Below are 21,110 nucleotides of genomic sequence, written 5' to 3' on the forward strand. Positions count from 1 at the left end.
GGGGGAGGGGGCGCGGTGCCGCGGGGCCGCCTCCCGCCCGCCTCCCGCCTCCCGCCCGCCCTCCCGCGCGCCGCCGCGCTCCGCCCTCCGCGTCGCCGCCGCAAGGGGGGGAGGGGGCGCCGGCCCTAGGTGGGGCGGCCACACGCACGCCCAGGTCGCCGCAGACCCCCTCTCCACTGCGGAGCGCCGGGGTCCAGCCTGGGCCCTGGCCCCACCTCTGTCCCTCCAGACCACGCCCCAGCGGCTACTTGGACACCCCCCCCCACACACACACACACACCAGCTCTCTCCATCACACCCTCGGAGTGGCGGGTCTTACCTCCTTTGAGACCCCAGACCATGTTGGTAAGCCACCTGGAAGCAATACTATTCTACTCTGTTTCGTGACCTCAGATGGGGGCTGGGGGTGGGCACACCCTGTCAGGAAACCTAGACCATACACCTCTAATTTCAGTGGGACCTCAGATCATATCATAGCATCCCAGGGGATCCAGATCCCACCCCACACCCATACCCAACACTCAGATGGCCCCCAGACCACACCCCAAAATACACATAGGACTCAGACTATATGTCAGTGTCCAGAAAGAGCCCACCATAGGTTGACTCTTTGGGGAACCCTGGGAAACCAGATCGTGTTTCATAGCCATTCAGAGAAAAAAAACTAGGTCCAACCCCAACAATGTCCTTCCTCCATCAAGGACCTTCATTTCCCTGCCCACCAGGAGGAATTGTAGATGATGGCTAATACCTAAGGGACCCCAAACTTCTCTTCTGCCCATGGAAGACCCTTAAATGCTCTCATTTCCCCAACTATACCTCAGGTCATCATCCAACACCCTTGGGGACCTTGGAACTGTCACCGTTCCTTTCAGGTCCCCCCCCCCTTGGTTTACCTGCCCCCATTTGCCATAGGTTCTTTCCCACCCATCCCCAGCAATCAGTCCTGCTGCCTTCAGCCCTTGCGACCTCTGTGACTCCATGGATCCCAGAATACCTTGTTTCTTCCTTCTTTCCACCGTTAACGTCCAACTCCTGCCCTGTGCATAGCTGACCTCCACTTCCTTTCCTCAGAGCCCATGAGTATCCAAACTCAGCAAAGCCTTCCCTCAAAATCTGATTTATCTTTTTGCAGCCCCAGTGTCTCAAACACTTCCCATTAGCCCCCCCCCCCCCCGCCATGGACCTCCTCCCCCAAGCCCTCTAAATCCTGCTGAGGCACACTCCCAGAACCAACTCACCACCACAGATCTCTTCTTCTGTCAATGATGGTTCAAGTCAAAACCAAGAGTAGCCCCAGGGGAGCTCCTAGTCTCCCATCTCCAGACTCCACACCCTCCAAACACCAACTGCACTCCACCTTCTAGCTAGAGCAAGGAGGTACAGATTTGAAGAGACAAAGTCAAAAGAGGGACTGGGGAGATCATTCAGTCTGTGAAGCCCTTGCCATGTAGCACAGGGAGGATGGTGGCTGAGACAGGCAGATCCCTGGGGCTTTTTGGCCACCCAGTGTAGCCTAACCTGCCAGCCCTAGGTCCCAGTGAGAGAATCTGTCCCATAAACAAAGTAAAACCTATGCTGGAGAGATGGCTCATCTCTTAAGAACACTGACTCCAAATGGACCGAGGTTCAATTCCTACCGCCTACCTACATGGCAGCTCACAACTCTCTGTAATTCCAGTTTCAGGGGATACAGCTCCCTCTTCTGACCTCTTCTGATAGGCAAGTGCTACACAGACATTGCACCCGTACACATAAAATGTTTTTTGTTGGAGCCTGGAGAGATGGCTCAGTGGTTAAGAGCATTGCCTGCTCTTCCAAAAGGTCCTGAGTTCAATTCCCAGCAACCACATGGTGGCTCACAACCATCTATAATGAGACCTGATGCCCTCTTCTGGCCTGTAGGCAGACACACAGACAGAATATTGTATACATAATAAATAAATATTATTAAAAAATATTTTTGTTTTGTGCTGGGATTTAAGTATCACCATTGCCAGACATATAATTTTTTACAGTTAAAAAAAATATGTACCACTCCTAAGAAAGAACAGCTGAAGCTGACCTCTGGCCAATACACACACTCACACACATGTACATGCATGTACCACACATAAGGGAGCAGGAGAACCACAGCAGCAAATGTGAACATAGATGCAACAATACTGTGGGTGGCAATGGTTCTGGGGCCTTTGGCTAAGGAGGAGTTGCCCTGACTACCCCCATTTCACAAATGAGAATCATTGAGGTAGAGAGAGGCTTAGTCCCTTGTCTAGGGTCACACAGGTCGGTAATAAGGGGCAGCAAAGCATAAGAATGAAAGGACAGGAGGGGTGAAGTCAGGCCTGGGCTGGAGGTGCATGGAAGAGGGAAGATAATGGAGAGTCTATGAAGCAGGCAGGGGTATGGACCGCTGAAAGTACACACTGCAGTTCCTAACTGGGGCTCTAATTCTTTTTATTTTTTTTAAATATTTATTTATTTGCTCATTATGTATACAGTATTCTTTCTTCAGTTCAGAAGAGGGCACCAGGCCTCATTACAGATGGTTGTGAGCCACCATGTGGTTGCTGGGAATTGAACTCAGGACCTTTGGAAGAGCAGGCAATGCCCTTAACCTCTGAGCCATCTCTCCAGCCCCTGGGGCTCTAATTCTTGCAGCAGACTTCCAATATAGACTGATAACCAAGCCTAGAATTCTTCACCAATTCTGGTCCTACCTGCTGCCTCTTAGGCCCCTCCCCAAAGCATAAATCCCACTCTATATAATGGGCTGGCCCCAAATTTGTTATGTCAACCAAGTTGGCTTTGAACGCAGAAAGAGATCCGCCTGCCTCTACCTCTCAGTGTTTGGACTAAAGGCGTGTGCTACCATGCCCCGCCTGAAGCTCTAGATTCTTAGTAAATAATATCCATTCTAGGCTCCACCCACAAATACAAGCCCCACCTCTTCTGAGTAAGCCACACCCTCCATCTTTGCCTTCTTGCCCAAAGAATCCTGACTTTCAGCCTAGGCTGAAAGTCTTTATTCTGTGCTAAATCCCTTCTGAGCTTCTCAAACATAAGCCCTGCCCCATGTCCAAGAATAGAAGGAAGTTGCCCTGGGAAACATAGAGTGCAGATTCAAAACGTAGAGAGCTTGGGCTGGCGAGATGGCTCAGTACCCACTGGCACCTCTGGCCAAGACTAAAGATCTGAGTTTGATCCCTGGAGCCCACAAGGCAGAAGGAAAGAACCAACTCCTGAAAGTTGTCCTCTGACTGTCCCGCATGTACACATGAATACACACACACATACACACACACCCGTGCACACACGCACATACATACATACATACATACATACATACATTAATAAAATACATTACATCAATAAAAAGCCCCCGTTATACTGACTCCTCATTGGATAATCTGTTCTGGACCCTCTGATTGGTTCTTGCTTTCCAAACTTGCTCTTGGTTGGGCGAGTGCCATACATTACAACCTAAAATCAAGTTCAACTCTGAAGGATAGGGTAGGGAGGAGGGAGAACGGGAGGAAGGCAATGGCTACTGAGATTCTTTCCTAAAACAGTGCAGTGTAGCCCTTGGCTGTGTGATAGTCTGTGGCTTCAGCTTCTGTGCCTCGGCTTGAAATTGAGGTTAATCATGGCCACCTCTCCACTGTGCATTGTAGGAATTGAGCTGATGCCTGCATGGTACCTGTACTTGTCAAGCATTTGTGGTCACAAGTGTGTAATCTTGCACAAGTCTCATTGCCTCTCTAATCTTGGCAAGCCAGGGGTTCCTTGACCTCTTCATTAGGTGCCCCTGTGATCCCCAGACCTCTCTTTCTCAGCCTTTGGGAACTGACAATGTGATCAGAAGTAACTTGGGACCAGGTAGTGGTGGCACACCTTTGATCCCAGAACCCGGAAGGGAGGCAGAGGCGGGTGGATCTCTGAGTTTGAGGCCAGCCTGGTCCTCAGAGAGTTCCAGGACAACCAAGGTTACCCAGAGAAACCCTGTCTCAAAATTTAGGGGAGTGGGGCTTCTAGCAGGGAGGAGACAAGCTTGATCCAAAAGCCCCCCAGAACACGGAAGGCTAAAGACATTTCTCCAGGGCCCAGTTTAGAGATGATATGTTATCCAGAATTTCTCTGGGAAGGGCTTGTCTTGACTGGAGACAGGGAAAGAAGGGGCAGGGTGGGGTGAAGAACCTGAGGGCTTGGAGGGAGAGGCAGGATATGAATTCCCTTTTAGGCCCGCCCCTAGGAGCACCAGGGTTGGGGGAGGGACAGCCCAGGACCAAGGTCACTGTGTCATTGTTACCATGGAAACGGCCGCCTCTCAACAGGGAACCTGGAAAAAGGTGGAGGGAGTTCCAGGGGGCCCCCGTGTGAGGACTGAGAAAATGCGGGAGACAGTGAGTTGAGCACAGGAAGTAGATCTCACGACGGCCAGTCTCAGAGCCCTGTATACCCTGGGTGCTGAATACATGGCCTTCAAAGAGAGAGAGGTCTGAGAGAATTCAGTGCCCAGAGGTCCTGGAAGAAAAGAAAGAGAAAAGACAAGAGCGTGGGGAGTCTCCCCTTCCCTGAGTCTTCAAGCCATCTGGGGTTCACTGAGTCCTGAACCCTTTTCACCACCTACAGTCCTGGGCCTTCAGGCTCGTCCAACCTTGAAACTATCCATCCCCTAGCATCCTCCTGGTGCCAGAAGCAATTACATGTTGATATTTTGATATAGATATATTGGCCTTTAAATTCTTCCTACCTGAGGGCTCGTCTGAGACACATAGCATTTAGTACCAAAAGATACCTTCTAATCCCAGAGTGGAAGAAGAGGGGAAGAGAGAGGGTACTGTACTTTCTCCTCTCAGGGGCCTTTTCCCTCTTAGGAGTGACCCCTTCACAAATTCTAACATTCCCCAAAAATTCCCTAAGGGAAGCCAGGCCACCCCAGTTTCCCATTCCATCCCAGGAGATTCCATAGTCCCCTCCCTCGGTGTCTAAGAAACAGGTGTCTTTTCATCCCAGGGCCAGTTTTGTTCCACTGGAAACGTTCGCCCCCTGCCGGCCGCAAGCTGGAACTGCAGGGACTGTCGACCCGCACCGACAAAGAGGCATCAGAACCGCATCAGAGCCGAGTTAAGGGTCGCTAAATTCCTGATTTTTTAACTTTTATTTAGCTCTTGGATGTTCATCAGCCTAGGAGTCTGAGTATTCAAGCATAAGGATTCCATATCCCTGGCTCAAAGGTCAACGAAAGAAAGCTAACTTTTCTTGAAGCCAGGACTCCGTGAGGTCGTCTGTGGTGCGGATTTCAAACACCTGGGTAGAAAGAGGTGTCAGCATTATGATCCAGTGAAGCTTCCTGACCCCTCGGACTAAGGAGTCCAGATCCCAGCCCTCCTCTTTCAGACCCAGGAGCCCAGACCATGTGCCTCCTCCCTCAGACCCTGGAGTCCAAGCCCAGCTCTTCCCTCAGATCTGAGGATCCAGGCCCACCCCTCCTCTCTCAGATCCAGGGGTCTGCTCCACAATCCCAGGGGTTCAACCCCTGGCTTCCTCCCCCAGACCCCAGGGTGACCCAGCCTCTCCAGAGCTGGGGCCCCCTCTGGACCTTCGTAAGCTCCGCCGTCTGCACCAGTCTGTTTTTGCTCCCCGCGTACATCATCTGTTGCTCTGGCTTGCAGCCTATGTGGAGAGAAGAATCCGTGTGACTGGGAGCCCGACTCCGGGCTGGTAAACTCTAGCGCTCAGGCAGACACTGCAGTTTAAGGAGGACTGTAGCAGTACTCTGAAGGCTGTACTCAGGGTTTCTAGGTTTGTTTAGGAGCTTCAGGTTACAGTGAAGGTGTCTGGGAGAAGGAAGATTCAGGCCTCTGGTGAGGATTTCCTGGTAACATGAACAAGAATGTGTGCTCTCTTGAAGAACCTAAGTGCCTACCTCCACTTCACAGCTCCCACATACAACTGTACCCCACACATACAGCCACATGATTACACTTTTTTTAATCTTAGACAGGGTCTCTCTATGTAGCCCAGACTGGTCTTTAACTCACTATATAGATAAGACAGGCCTTGAATTCACAAAGATCTGCTTGCCCCTGCCTCCTGAGTGCAGGAACTAAGGGCTTGAGTCACCAAGCCTGCCCTGTTTGTTGTTCAGATAAGGTTTCACTCTGTAGCCCAGGCTAGACTGGGACTCACGCTCCTTCAAGCCTCAGCCTCCCAAGGGCTGAGACTACAGGCAGAACACAACTATGTCTAGCTACAGTACCTTCAGGGTACTTTTGTGGAAGGGGGTTGTTTTGTGTTTGTTTGTTTGTTTGAAACAGGGTCTCTCTCTGTAGCCCTGGCTGTCCTGGAACTTACTCTGCAGACCAGGCTGGTCTTAAATTCACAGACAGTCTGTGTGCTGGCATTAAAGGCATACACCAACATACCCGGCTACTATTATACCCTTGTGTTCATTTTTTAATTTTTTTTGATGGTGCTGAGGATAGAACTCAGGGCTTGTAGTATACTGGGCTGGTGCTCTACCCATATCCACACTTATAGGTGCCTGTACCCACATAAATACACCTCCATAGCCATAGCACGCCCTGCTCCTCGGCATCTAAGACCTTTTCCTCAGGACAGTTAGAGCTGTGTCTCACCCACAGGGCTGGAGAAGATGAAGCACAGAGGGTAAGACACCCTGCCATCGGCATGCACGTACTTGTAGCTGTAAACCACGAACCTACGGCAGAGAAAGAAAAGTCACGCTCAGGACCCAGGAAGCAGTCCAATTGCTGTTCTTTGAGTTCATGTCCTTGAATCCAGAGCTGGTTGTGGCAGCACCCACCTGTAATCCCAGCACTTGCGAGGGATACAGGAGGAGCTGAAGTTGAGTTAACTTCAGCTACACAGCGAGTTTGAGGCCAGCCTGGACTTCATCAGTTCCTGTCTCAACTACTTAAAAAAAAAATGCAATTTAGCCAGGCAGTGGTGGCACGTGCCTTTAATCCCAGAAGAGGCAGATGGATCTCTTTCAGTTCAAGGCCAGCCTGGTCTATAGAGTGAGTTCTAGGACTCGCTCCATAGCTCCTGAGAAACCCTGCCTTGAAAAACCAAAAAGAAAAAAATGTAAATTAATGTTGAGCTTTCTCAGCCACGGGGATACTCACTTGGAGCGCAGACGCCTAGGGAGATGCCCTGGAACATGCGTGTGATGTGAGATTCGTGCTGGGCCCCACGCTTCCCTATCCCAGCAATGGGACCTGAGGGCACAGCAATCACAAGGAGATGCTGAGAGCTGGTGCCTGACCCAGGAGGTGGGACTGGGTGTGAATCAAGATACTAAGCACCACCGTCCAACGGGTCAGATTTCACACAAAAAAACAAAGTCTAAGATAAGACTCGGAAGAACATCAGCATTGAACCTCCCAGGGGTGAGGCCCAGTTCTGGGCCCTAGGTCTTTACAGTCATCAAAGGTCCCTGAGCCTGGAAATGAGGTCCAAAACTGGAGAGACCAAAATAGAATTGAGTTGAGATGAAAGATGTGGACAGACCAATTTGAGTCAGGCACAGTGGCACAGGCCTGTGGTACCAGCACTCAGGAGGTTGAACCTGGCACGGGCCTGTTGTACCAGCACTCAGAAGGCTGAGTAAAAAATGGATGGAAATCAGAGAGGGCAGGGTGCATTTGGGAGGTAGAGGCAAGACCTGGAATTCATTTATTTATTTTGTATACCATTTTCTGCCTGTATGCATGCCTGTGTGCCTGAAGAGGGCACTGGATCTCATTAAAGTGGGTTGTGAGCCATCATGTGGTTGCAGGGACTTGAACTCAGGACCCCTGGAAGGGCAGTCAGTGCTCTTAACCTCAGAGCCATCTCTCCAGCCCAAGACCTGGAATTCAAAGCTGTCTTTGGCTAGATATTGAGTTCAAGGTCAACCTGGGATACCTGAGACCATTTTTCAAAGGAACAGCAAGAGGGGCTGGAGAGATGACTCTACGGTTGAGTACTTTTTTTTGTCCTTGCACAGGACAGAAGATGAGGTCCCAAGACCCATACCAGGTGACTCACATACACACATATACATAAATAATAAATTAAAAATTTTTTTGGTTTCTTGAGACAGTTTTTCTCTGTGTAACAATCCTGGTTGTCCTGAAACTCACTCTGTAGACCAGGCTGGCCTCTCAGATTCACTGAGATCCACCTGCCTCTGCCTCCCGAGTGCTGGGGTTAAAGGTGCACACCACCAGCACCTGGCGAATTGCTGGAGATATGTCCCAGCAGTTAACAATTTTTGCTCTTACAGAGGACTAGGTTCAGTTCCCAGCACCCACAAGGTGGTTCACGACACTCTGTTCTAGGGCATCCAAAGCCCTTTTCTGGCTTCTGAGTACGTGTAGTGCACAGACATGCATGCAAAACGCCCATACACATAAATACAAAAAACTTTTCTGAGACAAAAGCTCACTATCTAGCCCTGGCTGTCCTGGAACTCGCTCTGTAGACCAGGCTGGCCTCTGACTCACAGAGATCCTCCTGCCTCTGCCTCCCAAGTGTGGGATTACAGGTGCTGTGCCACCAAACCTCGCCTTAAATATTTTTTTTTAATTTTTAAAATGTCCTCCTGGTTTGTTTACCCTTTAAAAACTATTAGCATAAGGACTGGAAAGATGGCTCAGAAGTTAAGAGCACTTTCTGCTCTTTCAAAGACCTAGGTTCCATTCCCAGTACCCACATGGTGGCTCACAACCAAGTCCAGAAGATCCTGTTGTCTTCTGATGTCTATGGACACCAGGTACTCATATTGTACATAGACACAACTGCAGGCAAAATACTCATGTACAGAAAACAAAATAAATGGATCCTTATCATACTAGTGTAAAATTCTGTAATAAAATATTATCAAATCAACAAAAATTTCTAGACTATGACTTCTTGGCTTTAAACTCAGAGATCCTGAGCACATAGACAGAATTGGAGCCCCATGGCTCCCCAGTTTGTAGGTCTTTTATCACTCCCTACCCATAGTCCTCCACACCACCCCTTTCCCCAGGATACCTACCTGGGTTGTCTCTCTGGCAACTCAGATCTGAGTTCCTCTGGAGAAATGTTCTGAGAGAGAACAAATGACCATCATCTGTTCATTAAATGAGCACTTGAAACGTGTGGGATCATGTTCTAAGAAGCGAAGTATGTGCAGATTCATTGAGTTTTCTCAGAACCATATGGGGAGGTCTTATGCCCACTTGCCAACTACAGAAACTGAGGCACAGCAATGTCAAGGGACTTGCTCCACATTGCACAAGATGGTAAATGCCGGAGTTCTGATTTGAATCAGTGTTCCCATGGTAACCACTCCACTCTACTTCCTTTCAGGGGGCCCAAGGAAGCCCAGCTCCTCCTAGTCAATACCCTCCCCTGCCAAGAGCCTCAACCCCAGAAAGAAGGAAGGAAGGAAGGCTAATGCGGACAGAGAGGCCACAAAATGGAAGGTTTATCCAGTTATACAGGGTTGTTGGTGGCTTTGAGCTACCTTATCTAGAATGAAAGCCGTAGGTGCTGGCTAGTTTTATGTCACCTTGACATCTGAGGGGAGAAAACGCAATTGAGAAATTGTGTCTATTAGAAGGGCACTTTCTTTAGTGGTAACAGGAAGACTCAGACCATTGTGGGTTGGGCCACTCCTGGGCTGCTGGTCCTGGGTTCTATAAGAAAGCAGGCTGAGCAAGCCATGGGAAACAAGCCAGTAAGCAACTCCCTCCATGGCCTCTGCCTCAGCTCCTGCCTCCAGGTTCCAGTCAGCTTTGAGTTCTTGCCCTGACTTCCATCAGTGGGACTGTGATTCTGGATATGCAAGCCAAATTAACCCCTTTCTCCCCAGGTTGGTGGGTCATGGTATCACAGCAATAGTTAACCCTAGCTAAAATACCTGGCTATTTTTTTAAAGGCAGGGTTAAGGCTTGAACTCACTATGTAGGATCAGGTTGGCTTCCAAGAAACAGAGAGAGCTACCTGCCTCTGCTTTTTGAGTTCTGGGATTAAAACCAGAGCCACTGTGCCCAACCTTTGTTTGACTTTTTGATACAGGGTCTCTTGCAGCACAGGCCAGCCTCCAGCTAACATTGTGGCCAAGGATGACCTTACCTCCTGGCCCTCCTATCTCTACCTCTAGAGTGCTGGCATAACAAGCATGTGTCATTGTACCTTGTTTATGAGGTACCCAGGGAGCAGTCTACCAACTTTGTCCCCAGACCTCTTACTGTATTTAGGGGTCCCACATCCCAGCCCTCACCTGGAATTCTTCCTCCAGCACCACCATCTGCCGGTCTTTGTCCACTTTCACTGGAGAGGGATAGAACACAGGTTACAGGTCCCTCCCATCCCAGGAGACACTAGCCCAGCCCTCCCTCCCTGTCACCCCTACCCCACCCTTCCATAGGGCAGAAGTCACTGACTTATGATGGCTGCATTGTCGGTCTCTTTTCGGAAGCGGAATTTCCTCAGCTTTTCCTTTAACTCCGGGTCCACTTCACACACCACCAGGGAGTCCGACTGCCAATGGGGAAGGGAGGAGTTGAACTAGCTAGGCCTCTACCCTGGCTCCTTTCCTGACTCAGTTTCCCCATAAACCAGGGAAGAAGCTGAAGCTAACCCGTGTGAGAGGACTTTGGCAAACACCTCAGTGGGTGCCAGTCACTGGGGCACACGGCTCAGCTCTGGGGTATACACAGAGGGCAGGTTCTACCTTCCTGGTAGGTACTCATAGATTATTCCAGAAGACCCAAGGATCTGCTTGCTTGGGGCCAAAATAAAACCACCACCTCTCTGCCCTAGCTAGATCCTTTGCCTCAGCTGGGTACCTTCCTTCCCTGCCTGTGACCTTCATCCACCAGCTGGCCTTCATCCAGGCACCCTCCTTGTCCCAGTCCACCCTAAACAGCAGGCCCTTGCCCTTCCTTGCCACCCAGGCCCTCTGACCATGGCTTTTCTGTCCTCAGGCCTCCTCTCAGTTCCGCTGTCTTCTAGGGGTGGGGACCCAGGCTGAGGGGCGGACTGGGAAGGGGAAGGTTTCACCTAACACCACATCCTGTTTATGCCCAGCCTGGGACAACTGTCACAAAGGGCTCCTCCCCTTCCTTCCTTCACTGCATCTGCCAGAACCCAGGAGGCCTTGTGGTCACTAAGATGGAGGTTCGAATACACAGTGAGGCTTGCCTCACTGTCCGGCCCTAGCTAAGGAAATCCACGACTCTGGTCTGGGATCGCTGTGAAGATACATAGCTTCAGCTATGCCCCAGGTTGATAGATGTGCCCAATAGTTAGCAAGTTCAGTGTTGTGGAATACACCTTCAGTTCCTGCATTTAGCAGGCAGAAGCAGGTGGATCTTGGTGAGATTGAGGTCAGCCTGGTCAATATAGTGAGTTCTAGTACAGCTCTTTCAGGGCTACTATTAGAACACAGTCCAGGGATGGAGCTGTGTGAGGATTCTGAGTGCTCATGACAAACTCCAAGAAAACTAGATAGGCATCTTACGACCTCTGTTTCTTCAAAACATGGTTTTTGCTTGTTTGCTTGTCTGTTTTTTGGTTTCTCGAGACAAAGTTTCTCTGTGTAGCCCTGGCAGTCCTAGAACTCGCACTGTAGACCAAGCTGGCCTCGAACTCACAGAGATTCCCCTGCCTCTGCATCCTGAGTGCTGGGATTAAAGGTGTGTGCCACCAAGCCTGGCCAAAATGGTTCTTAGAAAGTGTTTTCATGCTCCTCCCAGCCATAGGGGCTAGGAGTGAGTTTGCTTCAGATTACTGCTTGCTGCTTGTACTCAATTATATACTTCTATGGAAAAACATGTTTTGGCCACATGGGCTTGTCCTTGTGATTGTATACAGTTTGAACTCATGAGAACTATATCCATGTGACCATTTTAATCCTCAGAGCTAAATTGGCTCAGGCTCTGAATAAAGTGGGCTATTTTTTTTCTTTTTTTGAGATAGGGTTTCTCTGTGTAGCCCTGGCTGCCCTGGAACTCGCTCTGTAAACCAGGCTAGCCTCAGACTCAGTGAGCACTGGGATGAAAGGCCTGTGCCACCATGACTGGCTAGGTCTGCCTCTTTTATCAACTTCACTCTCCCAAGATATCACAGTTTCTAGAGTGGTGACTGACTACAAAGAGAGACCCTGTCTCAAAAATAAATAAAAGTGGTATATAAAGTATATATATATATATATATATATATATATATATATATATATATATATTCCAGCACTCAGGATGGCTGTAAGTCTGAGACCAGCCTGGTTGACAAGAGTGAACTCCAGGATAGGCAGAGTTACACACAGATGCTACATACCAAAAGACTGAAATAGGACCTGTGAGATGGCTCAGTGGGTAAGGGTAGTTGCTACCAAGCCTGAGGAACTAGGTTCAATCCCTGTGACCCAAATGGGGAAGGCGAGAACCAATTCCCACAAATTATTCTTTGATCTCCACAAGTGGGATATGGCATTTTCATGTATATACAAACATAAACAAACAAAATACAATCTAATAAAAAAATTAAAATGAGGGCTGAAGGGATGTTCAGAGATTAAGAGCATCGACTGTTCTTCTGGAGGTCCTGAGTTCAATTCCCAGCACCCACATGGTGGTTCACTACCATTTATAGGGGGATCTGATGCGCTCTCTGGCATAAAGTTGTACATGCACTCATATACATAAAATAAATAAATCTTTTGAAAAATTTAAAAATGAAAGAGTAGATACTAGTAGGGCATAGTGATACATGCTTGTAATTCCAACACTTGGGAGGCAGAAGCAGGAGGGTGGAGAATTGCAGGCCATCCTGGGCTACATAGTTCAGCTTTTTGTCAAATACAGCAAAATAGAGCCAGTCCTCCCACTCTAGCCTTTGGAAGATAAAGACAGGCGATCAAGAGTTAAGGCCACTTGTGGCTACATACCAAGTCTGAGGCCAACAAGGACCACAGTGAACCCAGCCTAGACCTACATGAGATCCTGTCGAGAGAGAGAGAGAGAGAGAACAAAAAATTAAAAAACAAACAAAACAGACAAACAAACAAAAAACAACAGGGTTCCAGAGATGGCTCACCAGCTAAGAGCGGTTAAAAATATTGGCAGCCTGGAGGTGTTGGCACACACCTTTAATCTCAGCACTCAGGAGGTAGAGGCAGGCAAATCTCTGTGAGTTGAACCCAGCCTGGTCTAGAGAGCTAGTTCCAAGACAGCCAGAGTGACACAGAGAAACCAACACCAACAAAACAAAAGAGCACTGGTTACCCTTGGAGAGGATCAGGGCTTGATTCCCAGCACCTACACGCTAGTCCATGATCATTGTAACTCCAGTTCCAGGGCATCCAACACCATTTCGAACCTCTGTGGGTACCAGGCATACAAGCATGTATGTAGGTAAAACACTCACACACAAAATAAAATAAATCTTAAAGAATAAAAAGAAACAACAAGCAAAAACTTCAGAAAATCTGATAAAACAAACAAAGGAGTGTTGAGGGGTTGAGTGTAGCTCAGCAAAAGCATGTGTTAACACACACAGGCTGGCTTTTTGTTCTCATGCAAACACACACACATACACACACATGAAGTGTTCATATTCCCGTTCCCTTCTTGAAATGGAATCCTGGGTAATATGACCTACTTAAATGCATAAGTTAAAAAAAATCAATTAATAAACTCAACTGTCCTATAAAGAAGCAATACAAACAAAGTACTTTATGAGAAAATCATATGTATTTTAGTGAAGAAATACAGGCAAGAAAAAAATATCCCTAATCCCTAGCTCCACGTGGCTTTCTGTGGTGGCTCTTCTTTCCAACAACGGACAGACCCCATCACTGGTCTCCACCCTACCTGCCAGGCCATCTCTACAGCTATTCTCCAGCCCTTCCTTGTAATCTGTCCCTGTCCCTTGATGACTCTTCCTCTTAGGTCTCGTGAAATGTTAGTTCTTCCACTTTCAAAATGAACAACTTCGTCTTCAGCTGTGTGTGGTGAGACACGTGTAATCCTCAGGAGGCTGAAGCAGGAGTATTGGCCAGCTAGGGGTATATAACAAGATACCATCTCTAAAGACCAAAAATAAGGGGTGGAGGGATAGAGCAATAGTTAAGAGCACTGGCTGCTCGTCCAGAGATCTCATGTTCCATTTCCAGAACACACATGATGCCTAAGAACTGACTATAACTCTACTTCCAGGGGATCCAATGCCTTCTTCTGGTCTCCATGGTCACCAGGCATGCATGTGGCACACAGAAAAACATGCAGGCAAAAGACCCATACACATACAATAAAAACCGATCTATAAACAAACATTAAAGTAATCTAGCTGGCACTATAGCTCAGTTGGTCAAGTACTTGTCTAGTATGCATGCCCTGGGCACAATTCCCAGCACCATATAAACTGTATAAAGTAGAACACTTAATGGTCTAGAGGAGCGGGCAGGAGGTCTACAGTTCAAGGTCATTCTTAGCTACCTGGAGAGTTAAGAGGCCCATCTGGGCTGAGATGTCTCAAAAATAAATAGCTGAGTTCAGTGGTGCATGCCTTTCATCCAGGTACCCAGGAGCCAAAGGCAGATGGATCTCTATGAAGCTGAAGGCAGCTTGGTTTTCATAGCCAAGTTCCAGGACAGCTAGGGCTACCCAGTGAGACCCTGTCTCAAAACAAACAGGGTCACAGAGTTTGCTCAGTAGATTAAGATGTGTGGTGCAAAGCCTGACCACGTAAGTTTGAGCCCACATGGTAAAAGAGAACTGATTCTTCTTGTCCTCTGTCACTTGTATGGCTTGGCAACCACATCTGCTGCTTATTTTATTCCAAATTTTCCCAAAACAATTGTCTATACCTGCTGTTTCCCAATTTCCTCTGAAACTCCATGCCACAATGCTAGCTTTTTATTTATTTATTATTTATTTTTGGTTTCTTCTTTCTTTCTTTCTTTCTTTCTTTCTTTCTTTCTCTCTTTCTTTCTTTTTTGAGACAGGGTTTTTCTGAGTAGCCCTCACTGTCCTGAAGCTCACTTTTTGTGGACCAGGCTGGCCTCCAACTCAGAGGTCCACCTGCCTCCACTTCCTGAGTGCTGGGATTACGAACATGCACCACCACACCTGGCTCTTAAACTATTTTTAAACTTTTTATGTGTGTTGTTTTCCTGCAGAAGTCAGAAGAGGGTGACAGATTCCCCTGGAACTGAAATTACAGTTGTTAGTCTCCATGTGGGTGCTAGGAATTGAAGCTAGGTACTTTGGCCTAGCAGTGAATGCTCTTAACTGCTGATCTATCTTTCACCTCAGAAAAATGTCTTAAAACAAAGCAAAGTTCCAAGTAAGGGGGGTGGGGTGGGCGGTTAGCCCACACTTGAAAGGAGAAGTGCAACTTGTCTAGTATAAGAAAAAGTCTAGGCCAGTCACGACTAGAATGAGATCCTAATTCAAAAACTCCAGACCAAGTCAACAGGTGGGACTTGTGATGTCCCCTTGCATGAAATGGCCTTTTCTTACCCTTTTTACACTCACTCTCTCTCCCTCGTTCTCCCTCCCCTCCCTTCCCCTCCCCTCCCCTCCTCTTCTATTTTTGAGACAGGGTCTCATTATATACATAGACCAGGCTGGCTTCTAATTTACAAAGAAGTCCCCCCTGCCCCTATGTCTTTGTTGGGATTAAAGGCTTGCGCCACTAGGACCAGTTCCTTCTACTCCTTCTTGCTGCCACTTCACAGTCTTCCTTTAGTGTTCATTTCTTTTTTCAAACTAAGGGTCCTCATTTTCAGAGTTCCGTCTGATCCTAGTCTTCATTCATCCCCCATACACTCTTTGGGAATGGTCACCCACTCCCAAAGCTTCAATTACCATCTTTAATGATCCTTAAATCCTGGTCTTCAGCCTCAGTTTGTGGCTGGGTGGGGCAATGCTCTTGACTTTGCTGTTGGGCGTCCGACACTGAGCTTCTTCTCTGGGACCCGATCTCCCAGAGGGCTTTGTCCTGGACCTTTCTCTTCCTCCCTGGGGCCAGCCAGTGGCAAAAGGCTAGTTCAGAGGGCCACCTAGGCGTCTCTCCCATCTCCTCCCCTCCCCAGCGTCCCTCCCAGATGCAACCCCGCCCCAACTACCCAGGTAGCTCCCTGGATTTCTCCGAGTCCCGTTCCTTTCCATCCCACCTCCCTGTGTAAGCCAGAGGCGCCGCTTCTAAACTCCTAACTCATGACCTCCCCGGTCTTGAATCCCTTCCGCATCCCCCAAGTCACTTCAGCACAAGTGCAAACTCCCTCCAGTGGCCAAACATCTGGTCGCAGCTCATTTCCTACTACTGCCACTCCACCCTGACTGTATTTCTTGGAGTTCTCAGAACAAGCCACATTGCTGTCATTCTTCTGGAGCGCCGGCTCCTTTCCAATCAGTTCACCCCGACGCAGGACAATTTGAGGACGGACTAAGATCATGACAAAAGTGACGGAAGCGATCTCTATTTATTGACGGTCTCTTTTGTGCGGGGGTCTTCTCTTCTTTCCACCCTTAAAGGGCCGACCTCGCTCATCTGTGTCACTGTAGGAGCGGCCGATCCGCACCAGGAGCCGGAATGCAGTATTGTCACCCCAAATGACGAAGGCACTACACGGTACAGACCTTGGGCCGGGCGTGACCGAGGGGCGGGGAGGAGGGGGCCTTGAACGCCAGAATGAGGAATTGTGACTCGGTTCGCCGCCGCTGAGTTAGACGGCCGCGAGGCTGCCCCCTGCGGGCCCGGAGGCCCAATCGCGGGCTCCGCCAGCCTGTTGCCCGGGGCAACGCGGCGCGCGCCCCTCCCCTTCCCGGCCCTCTGCCCTCCGCCCGGGGCCTGGCCGTCTGCCCGTCACCCCCAAGTTCGACCAATCGCAGTGAGGAGAGGGCGGGCCTCCAGGCCTCTTTCCAGCCCCGTCTCTCCCTTCCTGGCCAGAACCCCGCCTTTCTCGCCGCACACCTCCCACCCTTCGGGCTGCCCTCGCCGCCAGTTGGCTGGGTTCGCCGTCCGTCGATCGGGTGTGAGCTAATGCTGGCGCGCAGTGTCCCTCCGGGGCGGGGCCAGGGGCGGTGACGCACGGCGCGGTGACGCAGCGCGACGACGGCGGCGGCGGCGGCGGCGGCGGCGGCGGTGGTGGTCGGTGCGGGAGGAGGGAGGGTAGCTCTCGGGCCGGAGAGGGGGCGACGGCGGCGACGGCGGCGACGGCGGCGGCAGCGGCGCGGGTGGCGGCGGCTGCCTGAGGAAGCGCGGGTGGCGGCAGCGGCAGCGGCGGAGGCCGAGGTGGTGAGTCTCGGGCAGGGCCGGGCCGGCGAATGCGGGGCGGCGGCGGTCGAGGCGCGCGGCGCTCCCCTCAGGGCGACCCAGGCCGCGCGGCCGGCCCCGCCCCCTCAGGGACCCCGCGTCGCTGGCTGCGGCGGGCGGCAGACTCGGGCCTCGGGAGGCCGGGGGAGCCCGGAGGACCCCTTAGGACCCCGCGCTCAGCCCACTTCTTCCCATCCGGGCCCCTTCCTCAGCTTCTCCCCCAAACCCTCACGCCCCGGGGATAGTCTGTCTTGACCCGGCACACATCTGCCTGGTCCTCCCGCACGGCTCCTGTGGCCTCCCCGGAGACCACCCTCAGCTTTCAACTGCCTCCTCCGGGGACCTTCCCTATGGATCCCCGCCCTTTCGTCCCTGCTTCTGCCCCCCCCCCCCATCCTCCTCCTGTATCGCAACACATTTCTTGGTGGGTACTCCTCGTCAGTCTCCGCAGCATAGATCTCAGGCATCTCCCTCAGGAACCTCCCTGAAGCCCCCAAACAGCCCCCAGACACCCCTTCGGCCTTTAGACCCCTCCCCAATCTCATCACATAGTCCATCCATCTCCCTCATACTTCCTCTTCACATACCCCAGGAATTTACCCTCCCACCCTTCCTCATTCTAGAAATCTTAAGAGATTTTCGCTCTTATCCCCCAAATCCTTCAGAATGCCCCGGTGAACCCTACATCTTACTTGAGAAGATTGCTTGAGAAGCTTGCGTATCCCAGAGCAATCTTCTTCAGATACTACTGAAATGCTCATCGATCCCAAAACCCACCTGGAGGACCACTCCTCTCATTGCTTCCATCTCTCATATGCACCCCACCCCCTTGTCATATCTCTTGGACCCTTCTATAGATTTCCAAATCCGGCCCAGAGACCTCATGTTCTGCAAATCTTTCCCACCTTGGAATGCTCTAGACTAGATCACCTCTATGTACCCCAACTATTTTCTCCTGAACCCCTACACCTACTAATCTTGGAAGTCTCCAGAGAGCTCCTCTCATATTCCAAAAACCTCTTCCAAATCCCCTTTTATGTATCCCAATTCCTTTCCAGTAACACACACCACATATTTTTAAAAATTGTCTAAGGACTCCAGAAAGTTCTCTCACAGCCTCTGTATTCTCTAGAACTCTTCTTGGATAACCTGAAAATCTGAAACTGCCCCCTTGTAGCCTTGGATAGCTTTCTCAAGCTCCTCTGTACAACCCTGAAATATCCCTCTGAGATACAGCCTTCAGGATGCCCTAGCAGCAGAAACCCCAGTAACCCTAAAACGGCCCTTAAAATACTACTTAGAGACCCTGACATCCCTAGGACCTTTGGATCTATTTCTCTGACTGTCTTACTAAAAGACTTTCTCCTAGCTATCTCTTCCTCAGAGCCCCCACCCCCACTCTCCATAACCATCTTTAGAAAGCCTTCCACACCTACCTAATCTTCCTTCAGTATAACTGAACATCCAGAATATTTTGTGAAAAGCCTACTCTGATAATACCAGGTCTTCTCTAGGAGTCCTGTCCCACCCCATCCCCTGTGTGTTCTTTTTAGCTTTACTTGAGGTTTCTCATCAAAGCCACCGCCCCCCCCCCATGTGGGGTGTGTGAGTGTGTGTGCGTTTGTGTGTTTGTGTGTTTAAGGATCCCTCTGTCAGGACCTCTCTCAGAAGACCACTCCTTTCCCCAAGATACTCTTTAGAGAAATTTCCTCCCAAACTCTGTGTCAGTAATCTTTGACACTTTCTGGGAACCCTCCCTCAGCTTTCCCCTCTGACATTCCCAATCTTATTTCAGGGCTCTGTTAGATTTATCCCAATGAGGATAAATCTGTTCTCACTTTCTCTTATCCTCCCATTCTCATTCCTTTGAAATCATAGACCCTTCTGGAGTCTCAGCCTACTTTCCCCACTATTTCTTCAGAGACCCCAGCATCCTTCAGATTCCCAGCTCCCAAATTCCTCTACTTCTGGAAATTCCAGTGCTTGGAGACTCTTCTCTCAGATTGACTGACTGACTGACCTACCTTCCTTCTTTCCTTCCTTCCTTCCTTCCTTCCTTCCTTCCTTCCTTCCTCATCCTCATAGGTCTCTCTCCTTTCAGACATGGAAAGATCTTTCACACCCACTTAGAGACTTGTTGAGGACTTTGCTTTCATCTCTTTCATTTTTTTTAATATTTATTTATTTCTTATGTATACAATATTCCTTCCATGTATGCCCGCACGCCAGAAGAAGACACCAGATCTCATTACAGATGGTTGTGAGCCACCATGTGGTTGCTGGGAATTGAACTCAGGACCTCTGGAAGATCAGCCAGTGCTTTTAACCACTGAGCCATCTCTCCAGCCCCCATCCCTTTCATTTTTGAAGAGCTCTTACTGAAGAATTCCCTTTCCCTTCTGTCAGCGGCTCTCAAAGTACAGTTAGAACTGCAGCAGCACTGGTTGGGTCTTGGTTCTTACTCAATTCTTGGGTCTTACTCAGACAGAATCAGAAAACTTCGGAGGAGAGCCCAGCAATCTGAGTTTTTAACAAATGATCCTGTTGTTTCCTATGTATGCTCAAGTTTGAGAACCACTGCTTCTAAGAGGTTCTTTCTCTGTTAAAAAAAAAAAAAAAGTCCTTCTATAAGAGCCCTAAAGATGTGCCTCTAAGCGCTGCTATGCATCCCTATTTTCCTGGGAATCTACTGTGTGAAGTACCCATCCTCCAGAAAGACTTCTTACCCACTTTGAAGGATCTTGGCTTCTCCACAAGGTTACCCCACCCTCTGAGTAATTACTTCACATTTGAATGGTTTCCTTTCAGCTCTTCCTCAGCACTTTCTCCTTCTACCTGCCCCACTGGCCCATCCTAGAGCCTTTGCTGTTTTTGCTTTAGATTGCTACTTCCTTGCACACACATGTCCCACTCATCTCATTTCTCTCTCTCCACGTGGGCAACTTCAGGTCTTCTGTGTCTTAACTGCCAAGGGCCCTCCGTGAACTTCATAGAGCACCAGTCACTTTCCTGCTTGTAGTTTATATTGACTTGCCCACTTACCCTCACTGGACAGGAAGCTAGAAGCACAGGCTGTATCTGAATGTGCCAGGTGTTCCAGGGAATTAGCGAGCAGTACACTGTCCCTGCCCCTTTCTCCCTTTCATCCATCACTCTGTTCAGTCCCCTTGTCTATCCTCCTGCCCACTGCTTCTGTTCATGGAACTTTTCTTGGTGCTGATTCTGAGCTGTCCTGTGTTCTCTGGTGACCTACCTCACCTCTTCTTGGTTAGCTTCTCAGTCTCTCTAAGTTTCAGATCTCTCTAGTACTCTCAACTTTTCCCAAGAGAATCCATTCCTCTGTAGGGCCAAGAAAAAGAAATAGAAAAGCCCAAGATAAACTCTGTCTTTAGGGAGCTCACTGTCTAGTATAGGTCTTGGACAGGTGCATCACAGAGTACATGAGATGCAGATTATATGCTGTGGGGATTCAGCTATTTGGAAAGACTTCATGGAAAAAGTATTTAGGTGAGATAGTGTTTCATAGGAATCAGGACCACAATGAAGGGCTCCTAAACAGGGAACACAGTTTAAATAAACATTATGCTTTTGTTTTTATGGTGCTGGGAATTGAACTTAAGACCTGGGGCACAAAAGACAAATGGTTAATGACTGAGCTACATCTGAAGCCTCAAGAAAGCGTCACTTTCACTCATAGTTTCTTCTGTATATGAGCAGAGTTGAAGGAAGAAGCACTCTGTCATTTGCATGGTATTTTATAGCTGCACTAGGGTGACCCACAGATGTAACAG

General features: G+C 49.4%; 2 protein-coding genes across 9 annotated transcripts in view; one reads left to right on the plus strand and one right to left on the minus strand.

Annotated features, from left to right (window-relative positions):
* Positions 1 to 5,142: 5,142 nt before the first annotated feature.
* Gmfg (glia maturation factor gamma) lies at positions 5,143 to 20,506 on the minus strand. Of its 6 annotated transcripts, XM_085694866.1 has the most exons (8): positions 13,284 to 13,379; positions 12,947 to 13,001; positions 10,443 to 10,539; positions 10,280 to 10,329; positions 9,050 to 9,099; positions 6,642 to 6,724; positions 5,603 to 5,676; positions 5,143 to 5,310 (listed from the first exon to the last, which is right to left on the minus strand). In XM_085694866.1, exons 1-8 carry the CDS (start codon positions 13,358 to 13,360, stop codon positions 5,239 to 5,241), a joined length of 558 nt encoding a protein of 185 aa, XP_085550992.1. In that variant the 5' UTR covers positions 13,361 to 13,379; the 3' UTR covers positions 5,143 to 5,238. The 6 variants fall into 6 exon arrangements, with proteins under 6 accessions (XP_085550992.1, XP_048296014.1, XP_048296030.1 ...); XM_048440057.2 differs by lacking the exons at positions 12,947 to 13,001; positions 13,284 to 13,379 and adding an exon at positions 20,362 to 20,506; XM_048440073.3 differs by lacking the exons at positions 12,947 to 13,001; positions 13,284 to 13,379 and adding an exon at positions 15,870 to 16,055.
* Positions 16,348 to 21,110, plus strand: part of Samd4b (sterile alpha motif domain containing 4B) — a 39,866-nt gene continuing 35,103 nt past the window's right edge. For 2 of the 3 annotated variants that reach the window (XM_085694851.2, XM_085694852.2), the window contains exon 1: positions 17,145 to 17,301. The gene's annotated coding sequence lies outside the window, so the exon portion shown is untranslated. Of the gene's footprint in view, positions 16,636 to 17,144; positions 17,302 to 21,110 lie in introns of those variants that run through there. The other variant, XM_048439992.3, reaches the window with a different exon arrangement.

This window comes from Myodes glareolus, chromosome 1 (genome assembly GCF_982192425.1).
Source record: "Myodes glareolus chromosome 1, mMyoGla1.1, whole genome shotgun sequence".
NCBI classification, from domain to species: Eukaryota; Metazoa; Chordata; class Mammalia; order Rodentia; family Cricetidae; genus Myodes; species Myodes glareolus.

What these genes read in the sequence shown, in the direction of transcription:
- Gmfg (XM_085694866.1), bottom strand. Translation starts at nt 13,360, where the DNA reads ATGCCCTGGAACTGGAGTTACAATGATCATGGACTAGCGTGTAGGTGC. An exon ending in CGACAATGCAGCCATCATAA is followed by an intron (nt 10,330 to 10,442) that starts GTCAGTGACTTC and finishes ATCCCTCTCCAG; the next exon opens with TGAAAGTGGACAAAGACCGG. An exon ending in TTGCCAGAGAGACAACCCAG is followed by an intron (nt 6,725 to 9,049) that starts GTAGGTATCCTG and finishes TCTCTGCCGTAG; the next exon opens with GTTCGTGGTTTACAGCTACA.